This window comes from Musa acuminata, chromosome BXJ2-5, assembly GCF_036884655.1.
Source record: "Musa acuminata AAA Group cultivar baxijiao chromosome BXJ2-5, Cavendish_Baxijiao_AAA, whole genome shotgun sequence".
Taxonomy (NCBI): Eukaryota; Viridiplantae; Streptophyta; class Magnoliopsida; order Zingiberales; family Musaceae; genus Musa; species Musa acuminata.
Window position 1 is genome coordinate 1,484,425 of NC_088342.1, and position 15,511 is coordinate 1,499,935.

Genomic DNA, 15,511 nt, shown 5'->3' on the forward strand with positions numbered 1-15,511 from the left:
CCGACGTAAATGCAGAGCGACGAAAGAGTCGCTCGGCAACTACGTTGACATTGGCGCCAATGGTGTCGTCATCCTCCACCATCGGAATGTTAATTTTACTTTTTTTATCCTTTGTTTTCGTATTTTTGTTAGTAAAACTAATATCAATAGAAATATCAATATAACTTTTTAAAATATAAATATCGGAATATTAAAGGTGACTAACTATATGAGGTAATATATAATTAGCTCTCAATATCTAGCTTTTGTTTTTATTTTTATTTTTGAAAACAAAAATACTTTTCCCGCCCTCAAAAATAAAAATATTTTTATTTTGATCGTTCAGGTCGAGTTCATGTTTGATTCGTGCTCAAGCAAATTAAAACAAGAAATTTAGTGTTAATTTGATAAGGACTCAATATTAACAAAACAAAAATATGTTCTTTGTAACATTAAATATTACTCTAAATTATGCTAATCAATATTTGAATTAAGCTCAGAATATGAGTAATAGACTGTTCGTGACAAATCTCTGTATTTGATGGATTGTTGCATCTCCTGATCACAGAGAAAGTAACCCTTTTCTTGTCACTGCATTAGTAATGGCAATGGCGATCATCCAAGAAAGATTAAAATTAAGCTTCTTGAGAGCTTCAAAAAAGGTAACAACATTGCACAATATACCCAAAATGAGTTGTACTGTTGATATTTAATAACCATATGAAATCAATCTTTGGGGAACTACAGGGCTACCAAAGTGCCAAGATGCATGATGAACAAGGTAAGACCTAAAGCACTTGGTCATTTGAAAGATGCGCTCCTAATGGAATGATAAGCCTGTCAAGGAGAAAGATGGACACTAGAAAGCTCCTGTCAAAACTGTAGGTCAATACAAGGACTATTGTCAAGTATATCTGGAGATCCTCTCACATTTTGCCAACCATATAATAATTCCGTTGCATCTTATATACACAGCAGGAATTGGTGATCATAGATCAACAAGCCATATGGAGAGAGAACACATAAGAATTAGTAGTTCAGTTACACAACCAATGTATTCAGAAACAGGTTCTATAACCTTGATAAAGAAGAATGACTACAGATGAACATGTATCTTTCGAATGCAACTCCGAGATCAAAACTATGACAAGTATCACTATCATCTGTCACTGCTTCTAAGCCATTCTTTCCCTTGATAGGCAAACTAACAAAAATACCGGCTACACGATCCTGCCTCCGAATCCATTCCTGCAACTGTACATGAGACTCATGGAAGCGGTGTTTCAAGGTCAGGCCTTTGATCTATCATGTTGGTAGTGGAACCATCAGGAAAAGCGTCAGGATATGTAGCTATTAGCTTTGCCTTCATGCTCCTGTGATCCAACAGACGAAAGCATTACGTTTGTGCAAAAAATAATGGTGAAATATTTTCTATAAATATACGATAAAAACCACAAAGCTGATCACTATTGGACACTAATGTTATAAGAGGGGTAGAAAGAGGAATTCTCATGGAGCACACCTGAGCTTTGTAAAAATGTGGTCTAGATCAGATTTCATGGACTTCAAGTGACGGACATTTCTCGTGAAGTCGCCAGATACCTCAGCATAACATCGCTCCGAATACTCATTGAAGTGTGAAAGGACTGCATTACTGTCTTGCAGTCTTCCCATTCTGCAGCATAGAGTACAAGCAGTTAAGCAAAGAATTTTCCGGTAAAAATATTTACCGGCAATGCACCATCAAATACCAAACAGAAGTTGTGTTCAGGGAAAGACAGCAAGCATTAGCATGCCTACTCACTGGAGGAAAAATACATCAACACCACTATGTAAAAAGAAGAGACAATGAAATGTGCAAAGTATTACGTAAATGAACTTACAAATCATATTATAAACTTTGAGAGGATGTAATTGAAAAATGATAGAATATCAAAAAATTATGAAAATCAAACTAGTTTGTGATAATAAAATCAAGTAAAGCCGTCAAGATATAATGTCCCAAGAATCTTTTCATATCATTAGTTCTGTTGATAGCAATATTGCTCATCAAACTAAAAGCATTTAATAACTTTTATGTTCTGATAAAATTTTCTTCAATCTTTCACTACCTCCTCACCACAAAATCATAATTGACAACTCATTTAACAGGAGCATCTACTACTCTCTTTGGATGTGTCTGTACCCATCTTTTAACAATCTCTCTCACTTTATCCTGAATATGAAAAAATCAAATTATTCATGAACGAACATGGATCACTATCAATTATCTCACTATCTACTAACAAAATGTAGATACAAGAAAGAGTTTCAGCCAGATTTAGTCATGTGCAAAAACCTATGAGTTTGTGTTCGTTTTGAAATTTAGGTGCAGTTTGTATTGAATACACAAAGCCTCTTCAAAGTTGCAAACGTTGAGATTGCTTATTATTTTCATATTCTCTTAAGCATAATTCTTTCATATATAAGCATGCTGTCTGCTATTTGGATGATACATCCATGAATGTTTGTTAACCTGAGAAATGTATCTATGAATCTTAGAAAGATATTTATGAAAGTTTGTAATTTTTGATGCATATTTATCATATTTTCAACTTTGAAAGGGTTTCTATAAAATTAAAAGTGAGAAGAGAGGCATTAGTGAAATTTGCCTTCTGGTAGGGCAAATAAAAGGATCCTAAATAATTATGTTATCATATTCAACAATGTGTATAATGTAATAGTTATTAGTGCAGCTAAAGTGGAGGCAATGAATATGAACCTAATCTACATAGAGTTGTACTTGTCAAGGTTTCAATCCTTGCATATTTCCTCTTCAAATGGATAAACATACTAGACAAATTAAAGACGGAATTTCATAATGACAATAATTTGCTGAAAACATAGTGAGAATAAACTAATGTTATGTAGAAAACTCTAAAAACTGAAGACTTTAATTTGAAAAGAAATAAGGCTGAATATGTCAAGTACAGGTTGACAAAAAGAAGCCAAAAAAATAGCAAGTGAAAAGTAATGATCAAGAAATTCCATAAAATTAAGCCCTCCAAAGCGACAAGGACTGAGACTATAGCGAACGAGCTTATAACTATCACAAGAACTGGCAGGCTTAAGAACTAGCTTAAAGGGTCAAAACTTGGATTATATAGATGGCAGGTTCTTTACTTGAAGATTATAACCTGGATATATCGCTTAGTAGGAAGGGAAGATTAAGGATATACAGTTCAAGATAACATAATATATTAGTCCAATGATAGAAAAGAATCTAGAAGAACATTCCCAAAGAGCAAGGATCAGATGTCTCGTTGTTGTCATCAAGTTAATTTAGCACCTTAAAACTTCTAATAAATGGTATCCTCAATCTCATACGCTGAAAGTTTTGATTGGTTTTTGTGGCTAAACCTATTATTATAGACAGATAAGCTGAAGGATTACTCAAACTCGTATGCTCTTCAACCAGTCAGTGTTTTCCCATAGATGTGAAGTCAATATTGCACTTATTCCTCATTAAATACTTCAGACAGACCTATTATCCAAATGTCTACCGCATAAACCACATTCACAGCCACATATAGTTCAGTTAAAATGCACTAAACCTTAAAGTCAGAGCACTAAAACTATAAGAATTGAGCCATTGGATGATAATAAGAAGTTGAAAATAGGCCCCGTTTCAACAGAATTCTCAGAATTGAGCTAAGAAATCCGGAATTTTGATCCTTTCTTATCAAATCAGAGAACAAATCCGGCAAAGTCGGCAAATATAATATCAATTTCCTAGAGATAGATAGAAGCACCAAGGCGAGGCCAATTACATGAGATGCTGCAGCTGCTTGATAGATTCGATCTCCTCGGCGTCCACTAGGGTTCCGAATTGGCGAGAGATCTCTTCGGAAGCCGCCTTGATGGACTCCCTCTCCGATTCCATCTCCTCTTTCCTCGTCCCCATGTTGCCCTAATAAAAATGGCGTCTTTCGCCACCCTCCTCGACTACTCGATGCAAAGATCTCATCTTTTTCGAGCCCGCGATCAAAAACCACGAATTAACGGCAATCTGCCGTCAAATCGCCCCAAGCACATCACCACCGCCGATCACAGATCCAAATAGAGAGGTAGAGAGAGAAAAATACGATGGCCGATTCGCTGCAGTCGACCGTGATCTATCATCTCAACCATCCATGGGGCCCCAACGGGGATCCAATGGAAGGACGACATCCGTGACAGCAAATACCATTCGATCACCGGTCTCACTGTCACGTGAAAAGATGGCCAACAGGCGGGTCCCGCTCGAACTGCACCCCCAATCACAAGGCGGGTAAGTCGTGCGAGGGTGGGAGACGTAATGTCGGGTACCAAGATCACGTGATTCTGCCGCTCCGTCGGACATATCCGATAACCACCAACAAACCTGTGGGTCCCATTCGAGACAGATAAAAGTTCGACGTCGCGTATCAATCAGCACGCACGTTTTACGCGTGAGCTGCGAAGCACACAGGGCAGGCAGGCGCAGGCGTCCTGCTTTAATGGCTTCCACTGCTCGACGACGAAGAAGGCCAAAACCCCTGCCGTGCCCACGCTGCAGCACACATGGGAAGCAGCAGGCGAACACATCGGTTTTTCTGGTGCCGCTGGCTGTGTGCTGTGGTCGTCTGCTGCACCGCTCTGCTTCCCTTTGCATGAGTGCGAGGTACTGTTCGATCTCATTCAAGATAAGCATCGCATCTCCATGGTGGTAACAGTGGTCCTCGATATGGTGAAGCTTTTACAGGCTCACAGCACGGCTTTTGATTCTACATGTTCATGGATGGAGTTTCAAACTTCCCTCTGTACACCTCCCACTAGCCATAAAGCTGCATTAAAGAGAGGTAGCGAGTGGGAGAGAGAGAGAGAGAGAGAGGATGATGATGTACGCTTACTGTAGTACGCTTCTGTAGACATGACAGCTTCATCAGACGAGGGTCCCTGTTGGACATCGAAGGAATACACTCCACAGTTCAATGTGTATATGAATAGCAGTGCCACAGTAAATTCCTGTCGTGTGAGCAGGGAAAGTGATGTGCCAATGTGCATTAAACTGACCAGAGAGAGATGGCAGCAGCCAGGGAGCAAGAACAGGGCGGATGCTATCACTTGTTCATGGGAATCATCACAAGACAGCTGATAACGAGCAAAGCATAAAAAAGAATTAGCAAGGATGACAAAGCACAACATCACATACATAGCATCATATTATATAGAACAGTCGGTTCTCCAACATATGTAGAGCTTTAGATGTTCCGAAATAGTTACATGGAAGCCACAACATGAGCACAAGGGTTAACATTTCAAGTTCCATCCAGTACTAGATAGTTTAGATGTCTGAGAAATGCTCAGGGCATTCAAACAAAAGACCAGTTCACAAACATGAAGGCCAGACAATGGGTTGTATCCTCTTCATTCAAGACTTTCCATGCCACAGCCTGTTCATATGACACCGGCCGCCCCATGCTCGACAAGCAGATGCCAGCAGGCAGATAAGCGAGGCCCTAAGGTTTCCGATGCATGACACAGGTTTCAGACAATTCAAAGAACAATGCACACGTAGGGAATCAAGCAAAGTGTGAGCTTTACTCGTTTACTGACCTGTTGCATGATTTTGGGGAATTCAGAGCAGAGCACCTTGCGAGCACTGTCATCAAGAATCTTTTCGAGTGCGATGTCCTGAAGAGCTATCAGTGTGGTTTCTAGCATATCTAGTCCAGCTTGATTGGAGAAGGTAAGAACAGGAGAAGCCTGCAAAACATTGACTGCGTGAATTCCTATGTTGAGAAGTTGCATATGGTTGCATAAAGAATCCAAGTAAAAGAAATCTCAGCAGTTGCTGCAAAGAGATACAAGAAATTACAAACTGCCTCTAGATGTGTAAAAGATGCATATGAAATAAATTGCCTCTATACTATCACTCACCTTCAAAGAGCAACACATGATCGCATCAGAATGGTGCCAAAGCAGTTTCAGCAATAAATCACTAGCTTGGGAGTCCACCCGAAGGAGGTCTACTCCAGTATGAGCCCTGAAGGCATCGAAGATGATTCATTAGACAAACATAACAAAGAGAATCTCGAATTGTATTTGCTCAATAAATTTAACTAACTGTAGGTATTCTATCCCTGCACAAATTGTCAAAATCAATTTTCAAGCCAGAAAAGTGTTGACAAAAATGCAGCAGCATAATTAGACTTAAGCTGCAACTCACAATTCATCTTTTAGACTAGAAAGCCATAAGCTGGAAGGTATTGGAGGAAAGATCACATAAGTATACAGTGAACTACCTGTAGCTGCCAGAGATCCACCGTGCCAGTGTGTGAGCTTCAGGAGAACCAGGTGGGTGTTTTACTCCAATCTGAGAGCCAGGTCGAGAAGGTGCAATTGCCATAGCAACTCTCTGCACTGAGGCAACCACATTTCTAACGTATTGTCGGGCCATTTCTGCCACACTATCTCGGAGATGATTCTCATAAGTGAACTGGAAGGCTATTGTGAGCACTGATCGCAGATTGTATGTACTTGAAGCAGTCTCATTAACAGCCCGTGCTGTGACACCAGATCCAATCTCTAGTGTCGATGCCAAATCAAGTGTTCGTGTAGCAGCAGGCGAATCCTGAATTATTGTTGTATAAGCTTAAGGTAAATATCAGAGAAGACATGGGGTACTTGGTGCTAGACTTCAATTATATTAAACAAAAACTATCTAGAACCAAAATTTCATATCTTGATATCACCAATACAGAATGAGATTTATCAGCCCGGCCAAGTATCATTATCAAGCATATAATTTGATACTGGGACAGTACATTTGCTTCTTTTTTTTATTAATTTATTCAATGACATCTGTATACCAACCAGTATAATGGTATCATAAAGCTCCTGTGGTTAGCAAAACTAATAATTGGAGCAAGATTTGTATCATTGTCAATAATTACTAACTACTATGAGCAATAATGACTAAAAACTAAAAGTTTAATCCGGACACAAATCAAATACAATTTGGTTAAAGATAGCATTTCCCACATATAAGTTCATGAAAGCAAAGAAAAAAAAAACTAGCTCTTGCAAGGGATGAGAAAACAAGAATCAATTGCGAAAACTTTTCAGAAGACACTGGTGTGAAGGTACCCAACTGTCTTAGGGTCCAGCGGTGTAACACGGAAACCTGATGGTAGCAAAGGAACGTCATCAGCGAAAGATTCATCAATGGGTGCAAAAACAAGCTGAGCACATGCGCCAACAGCATTCTCATCAACTCCACTGCAAAGCTGACATCATGTAGAGAAAGGTAACAGTCATTCAGCAGAAACATACTGAATCCACAGACTGAAACATAATACAATTTCTAGAAGACAAACCTGCAAAAAGTACATATCCCTTGACAAAACGACATCATCTTGGTTAAAACCATGACCCTCAAGCCTGATCACCTCCAAGAACTACAGTTAAGGACATTAGTATTATGCATCGGCAGAAGCAAACACCAACTGGCAAGCACAACACAATGTTCTTAGCATTAGAAAGTCAAATTACCTCTTCGTGCTCCACGGTATGTGCAAGAGGGAGTATCACCTGGCTTCCCAAGAACCCACCACTCGCCCTAACAGCAGGAACTGCATATGGGTTAGCTGTCAATGAGGCAGCAGAGTAAGCATCAACACCACAATCAGCCCATTCTGAACGATGCTCCCTCAAAAACTGGACCAGTATAGCAGGTGGAACATTCTGAACAACATAAGCCAGTGTGAAAGAGTTGCATTTATTAACTGAACTCGAAATCACATATCATAAAATACATCCCTGCAGAATGATGGAAAGTCCACTTAAAGGGCTCAGTCAGACCTGCAGCAACATTGATGCTTTTGCACATAGAACGCCACCTCCAAGTGTTGAAAATACTGCTGAAGTGTTCGCATGAGAACTGAGAATTTTATTTGGTGAAGAATTTATGGCAATTGTCACGTCCTCAACACCATCACTACCCAGTAAAGACCAACCATCATCAACAAATCCATTAACAGCATCATTGAAACCTCTGCAATACACCCAGAATATTTAGTGTCATATGCATAAAGAAGTTAATTGTGGAGAAAAGGCTAAAATATGAAAACTTGAGAACTAAACCAATTACCTGCTCAATCTCTGACTAAAAGTCCTCAGTACAGCAGGTCGTCGACCGCTGCCATATGGGACTTCACCACTTGTCTCTTGAGCAATTTGTTTTAGGTGGCGGAGTGCCTGGAAAAAAGTCAACGCATGACTCATAGTACAGGATGAATGAAATGTTTAACAAATCGGCAACGACTCTCACAGCAACAGTCATTTTCTGTGCCAGAATTTTTGGCGATTCATACAAAGGTCTAAGAACCTCAGGTACACTCCATGCCTGAAGCACCAAAGATATTTATAATCAGTAAAATATGGCTATAAAACTCAATAAGAGTAGAAAGCATATGAAACTCACATCTAAATCAACATGATCAACAATGTGAATCATTGAGCCGCCACCCTCGCAAGGTCGAATTAGATAACCACTGGAAAGCATTTCAGCTCTTACAAAATTTGGAGCAGGTGGCCCAGCAGGGCCTCCAGTTACAGGAGTCAATGATCTTTCACAGATCTAAAAGAAGGGTGACATGTTAAGTGTCTTCTAGCATTCAGAAGAAAATATCAAATAGATCACTAAGTGTGTTGACAAATGTTTAGCGACCAAGAGAAATACACGTCCCAGAATATGAGAAAATGTCAGTGCACAAAAGATACAACTCGTACCACGAGACTGCCATCTTCTAGACCGGTAGTGTATCTCAGCGTCCAAAAGTCACGTGCTGCTGCCAAAGTAGTAGGTGCATATGTCTGATTGCAAGAGATAAAAAAGATAAGGTCAATATAGAGGAAAAAGAAAAAAGACCAACAGCGTTTGCAAAATTCCTACAGATGGCAGACTAAGTAATAGAGAACAAACCTGCATGTATATAAGTTCAATGTTCCCTCCATTACCAGTGGGAATTACAGTAAGTACATCAAGGCAACGACAATCACAATACCAAGATGGACGATCCTTGAGAATATCTGCGACCTAAGAACCCCAAGCAAAGCATGAATTGCATGACTATGTAAGAAAATAGCAGCAACAAGAAATTAGCATGTGATGGCTCACCTTCGTGGGCTCTAGACTCACAAGACCGCAAGCACGAGCTGCTACCCCACTACAATTGTGGGAAACAGCAATGATTCCAATAGAATCCGGACCAGGCTATAATGGATAACAAGAAATAAGTTGCATTGTACAAAAAGAACATAACAAATTGACTCAAGCACAGAGTAGCTCAATAACAAGTACATCACCTTCATCCCAACCATCTGAACCCAATCGACAGCAGTTCCAGTAGCCTTTGACAGGAACTCTGCCAAGGTCTCCTCAGCGATTGCAAGAAGACTGTAAGAGAAATGTCCCAAAAGAAAGAACAATGTGTTAGAAGAAGACAAATGACAAAAGCAAGTTAAATAAGTTCCATCATGACCAAGCATTCTGATTACCCAGCTGGGTTATTAGCATCCTTTTGTGGACGCTGAGGTGTTGGGTTTTGTTGATGATGGTGCTGACCGCTTGTAACTACAGACTCGCAGCTGGTGTCATTGGTGGCTACAGGTGCCTGAATATTCATTTACAAAAAGTAAGATGCAGAGAAACATTGCAGATATGAAAAAATCAGTGAGCTATTGAACAAGAAATATAAACCCATATCCATAACAATTTACTCAAATGCAAAGACTTAAGAGTGAATTACATGAAAACAAGCATATTTTAGGAACTGGTAGGCCCATGTTCAATCCAGCAACAAATGGCATATTGAACCACATAGTTTGCAGTTCAACCAGATGAATGTTTACTCAAGAGAGTAACTGGAGTGCCTTGGACCCAGCAGACAACCAGTTTTTTAAAGTAAAAGCACTACAGTCTTTGACCACTAGAACATAAGAGAAATGCTATACGCATATACTGATCATATTTTAGGTGGCAGCAATTTTCAATAAAAGAACTCGTGCAACATGCACACTTACGTTATGCAGTTGCTGACGCATATAGCCATTCTCATAAACAAGTTGAGACACCTGCTTCTGCAGCCGGTCATTTTCCTCCATCAATAGCTTGTTCATAGCAGTCAGCTTACGGTTAACCGTTTGAAGACGAGAGGCTTCCTTTCTTTGCTTTTCCCGACATCTACAAAGAAAATAGCATTCGGACAACGTTTAATACTATAGTACTAGACTATTGCACTAAATCCTAATCAAAATGACATTATGTACAGTATAAGTGTATGGAATACAACTCAAAATAAACAGATCCTGAACCACTTGTCATTGTCAGATATAACAGTTAAGCGAAGGGATTAAAACACTAGGATCTGATCACTAGAGATTGCATGGCAATTTTTGGAAAAATAATTTTCTACTATTTATGTACCTTGTTGTCTTGGTAAAATTATAGATGTGCTGACTCTTAAATTTATCTTGACATAGAAAAGATAAACTGCTTTCTCCATTAATATCCAGAGTCAATTTACTTAGCTTGGGAGCACCAAAAGTCCACCCAAGTTCAATGTCCTTCATTCACTACGGCAGGCATTAACTCTCATGCATGTACAAAAACCTCTCATCCAAAACCATTACCTTGTGTTCCAAATTAGAAGTCGGCAAACAAAATGCAAATTTTATGACCAAAAACTCTGGGTTCTGAAACGAATCAAGCAGCGTAGCCCACAACATTCTGAACACAACAAGGAAAACAAAATCTTCCACGAGACTATCATAACAAAAACCATATACCGACTAGAAACCGAAACAAGAACCCGAAAATCCTGGCGTGAAAGAGGTGCATTCGGCATAAAAAGGTACATAACCAGGCAACCGTATGCGGTATCCTCGGAATCCAACTGAGATCACAAACATGAGCAAAACAACAAATTCCAAGTCATAGGGAAAAAGACAAGCAGAAAGCAACAGTACGTCATTACCAAACAGTACGTCATTACCAAATAGCAAAAACATTTTGGATGCTGTAAAAGACCAAACAAGAACGAAATCTATGAAAGTGGCTGAAGAGTCGGCAAAAATCGCAAAAAAGAACTGCAGAAATGTAACGGCTTCTGATTAGCTATCTCTCGCAGTGAGGGGTTAAATACGGTAATGTTGTGCTAAGACCAATAACATCTATCGGATTGAGTGTAAGAAAGGTAGAATGGCAAACAAGAAAGAAACCCAAAGCGAAATTCGCACCGCTAACTCAAAAGATCATAACTTTCTACCATCTACTTCTCAAAATCCTAATCAGATGAAAGAAAAATGTAAAAGCGATGCAACAGCTACCGTGGATCTCAAATTGCGTCCCAGTTTGGCTACGAGTTCAGCCCAAAAATCCAGCTCCAACGGATTGGACGTTAAAATGATGTAACGACATCAGAGCCAACTCTCGGAGCAGGCAAAGAAAACGATGGGCCAAAAAAGAAGACGAAAAATTCCGTCACCTTCTCGTGGTCCCCTGATTCTTTACCTTCTGTTCTGGAACCAGACCTTGATCTGTTTCGGCTCGATGTTGGAGAGGATGGGGCACTCCCGTATGAGCTGCTGCCGCCTCAGGGAGCTCGGCTTGGGACACTCGGTGTAGACCCTCTCGAGCGCCTCCACCTGCTCCGGTGTGTACCTCACGTACTTCCCAGCGTCCATCCCAGCCGCCGCTGCCTGCTGCCCTTTCCCTGCCTCCTTCCCGCTCACAACCATGGCCATGTCGCCGCCTTTGAAACGCCCTTAAAAAATCCAACCTTCGCCACCCGATGGGATCACCACCCGCAGCAACCCCCCGCCGCCCCCTTCTTCCGGCTCCTCGGCAGCAGGAGTCGCATCACCGCCCCTCAACAGCCCACCGCAGCCGCCGCGACGGAACCCATCTTCCCCTCCTCCCCCAAGGACACTATGGAGAAGGAGAAGAAGGCGAAAAGGAGGCGCTTTGCTTTGGGTTTGTGTGGGATTTTGCTTCGTCTTGGCCTTTTTATTCCCAATGGACGATGATGGCCTTTGTTTTTGGTGCCACCGCCGCATTCCAAGGCAGGTGAATCACCCAGAACAAGTTTCCCGGGTGATGTTTCCCTCACAGCGACGGGTCCCGCGACAGCGTCTGCAGCAGAACTCACAGCCGGATAACATTTCTCGGGTGATTCAGTACGAATCACGAACGAAGGTTTACTTTTTCTGTGCTCCGCTCTGCGGACGCTTCAAAGTGCGTGGAGAACGGCGATGTGTTTGTTCTTTTGATGCGGTCTTCTCTCTCACATGCCTTCTTTTTAGCTCCATGGGGTGGATAAAGTGCGAGGTTTTCTATTCCTTCACAGAAAATGGTTACCGAGTGCTACTGAGGGGAGTTGATGGTTTTGTGTGCTTGGAGCTCAGCCATTGCATTCCCTGCTGCTGCTGCTGCTGCTGCTGCTGCTGTGCTCACTGCAACAGATGCAGCTGTCACAGGGAAGAGAAAAGATATAAATAAATCAAGTGCTTTCTCTCCCTTCAATGCACAGAGATAGAGATAGAGATGGAGATAGAGAGAGAGGATTCTTCCTATGGTGTCATCGGTGAAAGTGATATCTTGTTGGTATGTGGGAGCAGCAGGCATGTGTGTGGAGAGAGCATGATGAAATGGCATCCAAGGGGAGTGGAAGCGTTGGCTTTCTGTCTTCTTCGACTCCCTCTGCTGCAGCAGATTTCGGGTTCACCTTACCATTGCACTGCACTCTCACTCTCTGATTGCATTTGTAATCCTCCCATCAAACCTAAAATCATTAACATCTACAGATAAAATTAAAATATCAATATATATTTTCTCCACAGAGAAAAAAGATTATTTTCATGACTGAAAATATCATAAAATCGATCATGTTGAGCAACAAAGTATGCCACTGATACTGCAGTTCTCTGCATTGCTTTAGCTGCGAGAGTCCGAATCATACTCGCTCAAACACAGGACAGTGATCAAAGAGTAGGACTCAATTGTTTCCTTTCTATCAGTGCTCGAAACAGATCTCTGCAATTTTTGTCTGATAACATTTCCACATTGTTTCTTTGGAAACATACGTGCAGTCATAATCATATCTCACGCATACGTATGTACAGTTTATGTGTTGCTATGTATCGGATATCATTACGACCACTGCAACTCCTATTTGTCACTCGTTCCGACTCTCCACTGCCTTAGAACACTGTGCTCTTTTTCTCTCTCTACCTCTGTCTCGTGGTCTCCTTCTCACTGTTCCTCAAAAGTTACCCGAGTCGACTTCTTTTTCATCTCTCTCTCTCTCTCTCTCTTATGTTTACAGCAACCGTGACTCCTTTTTATGGCTTTCGGTGTTCTGCCGAGGGGGCAGACGGAGGCAGCGTCGTCGCTTGGCGCTGTTGCATCACTGCACGGGCATAAGCGGGTGATGGCTCTCACTGTGCACTTGCCATTTCTGATCCTTATTTGACTACCGCAGAGAAGATGGAGGATGAGAGAGAGAGAGAGAGAGAGAGGCAGTCGCTTGTGGGCTGAGTTAATGCGCCGGCACCAAATCCGGGATAAAAGATCTAACTCAACTCCCTCGCACTAACTCCATAATTAATGGCGAGGGATTCTTCCCTTCGCCTTCTTCGATTCCTCTTCTGTCTTCTCATGTTCTCGTGGATTAACAGCAGGAAATTTGTTGGGATGATTTGGTTTATATATATATATATATATAAAATAAAAACAACTACATATAATACATGAAAAAGAGATTAAAAAAGATGTTTTTATTAATCTTTTTTTTACATTAACTAACAAGTTTTGCTGAGAACAATAATTTGAATCAAATTATTTGCTGGGAAAAAAATGATAAATATTTTAACCAAAAAAATAAAACAGAAATAATATTGCTGTAATATTACAATACTGAACAAATATCTGATGGCTTAATCATCAGAGAAGTTCAAATCAGGATACAAGTTTATTATAATCATGCTTAACTTGGTGCCATTATGTCATATGCATGGGGGTATTGGGTATTCAAGGAAAAGAAAAGATCTATAATCATTTGATACATGTTGTAATGGCTGTTACACAATGCTAATCATGGTTATCAATATCATATACACCCATCAAACAAGATAATGAGCTCCTCAGCTGTTGTCTTGATTCAAATCTACTAAATTCTAATTGTGGTAATAGTAATTTGACAGGACTAATGTTGTAGGGTTCTTCGCGAGTCCTTTGCTTAGGGTTATTTATCCTCTACCTGTTGCAAACCGAGCTTTCAAACCCTAAGTAAATCTATTACGTAAGAAGAAACTACATGCATGCATGCATACGTACTTCACTCTCCCCAGTCACTGCAATCATCGACATAGCAAACGTGTCGCTGTTCTAATTGTTTCATGGCATGAATCATCAGCCCTATCCATCGCACATCATCGATGTGTGTTTACAATGCAGTAGATCGATTTCACCTGTTTTCTCCCCATCGCAGCACATCATTCCATTTGTATTGTCACAGTCTAAAAACTAGAAATGTTTTTGTTATTGTATTCTTACAGCTGAATTTTGATGAAGAACAATCCATGGTTTCGTTCACAAGTCGATTCAATCCGAAATGCCTGATCATGATGCAGCTAACACAAATCACGTTCAGAATGCCGTGAACTCACAACGGGAATAGTTTTTCTCTTTCTGATGAAGAGAATCAATCACCAGAATAAAATCAAATCGTTCATTGATTATTTGATCGAGACATAACTAAGCAGCTCTTGGCAGGTGTTTAATGTTTGCAATCAACATATGGCGTAATGCTGCTGCCTTTTTGTTACATCAAAGAGAGCAGTAGGAATGGTTTCCACGGCCCATCAGATGGCTGCTTTGATAGACTTCATGAGGCTGAGAACAAGAACTTCCGATCGAGGTCACCACACACGAACTGATTGCTACCTCCATACACGAAGGTGGCGATGAGTCTTCCCTTGGTAAACTCGAAATGACAATGAGAAGCTTCATTATTGCTTCGCTTTCTGCATCAACTGGTTGGCTACCTCAACCTCTGTTATGCCAAGAACGGTTTATGTCACAATCATCCGTGTGGTAGTGCAATCAAGTGATGCAATCAAAAGCTATACTGCAATCTAGTTTGTAGATCCATCAGAGCCTATAGGGTAGCAAAAAGTGCTTGTTTATAGAGCATCAGATATTACATATCGAATGTTTCATCTTCAACTCAGCTAAGCCAAAGTAGCTAAACCCACACCATCACCTGCGAACTATATTTCAGATGATGAGTTTTGATGTGTTCTTCATGTTGTGAATCATGCAAAAAGACAACAAACAACTCTTCTGAATAGGTTAATTAGTGGGTCCTTGGATATGTTAATTATATAGAGCACAATGAATGAGTGGAATGGATGGACCCAAGCTGAGGAGACAAAGCATGACATCCCTTTTTAGGCTCTTAGCATCTTT

At 40.6% G+C, this 15,511-nt stretch overlaps 2 protein-coding genes across 2 annotated transcripts; both read right to left on the reverse strand.

Moving 5' to 3' along the window:
• Positions 1–987: 987 nt before the first annotated feature.
• On the reverse strand, positions 988–4,076 carry LOC135612049 (kxDL motif-containing protein LO9-177-like). Its single transcript, XM_065107779.1, has 3 exons — positions 3,789–4,076; positions 1,502–1,654; positions 988–1,352 (listed from the first exon to the last, which is right to left on the reverse strand). The coding sequence occupies exons 1-3, from the start codon at positions 3,920–3,922 to the stop codon at positions 1,247–1,249; spliced, it is 393 nt and encodes a 130-aa protein (XP_064963851.1). The 5' UTR covers positions 3,923–4,076; the 3' UTR covers positions 988–1,246.
• Positions 4,077–5,183: 1,107 nt separating this feature from the next.
• On the reverse strand, positions 5,184–12,332 carry LOC135612050 (homeobox-leucine zipper protein HOX32-like). The gene is made up of 18 exons (XM_065107780.1): positions 11,555–12,332; positions 10,066–10,225; positions 9,541–9,656; positions 9,349–9,439; positions 9,161–9,256; positions 8,966–9,079; positions 8,773–8,856; positions 8,465–8,620; positions 8,312–8,386; positions 8,132–8,238; positions 7,843–8,035; positions 7,534–7,725; positions 7,359–7,439; positions 7,134–7,268; positions 6,285–6,613; positions 5,920–6,025; positions 5,596–5,745; positions 5,184–5,498 (listed from the first exon to the last, which is right to left on the reverse strand). The coding sequence occupies exons 1-18, from the start codon at positions 11,785–11,787 to the stop codon at positions 5,352–5,354; spliced, it is 2,565 nt and encodes an 854-aa protein (XP_064963852.1). The 5' UTR covers positions 11,788–12,332; the 3' UTR covers positions 5,184–5,351.
• Positions 12,333–15,511: the final 3,179 nt, after the last annotated feature.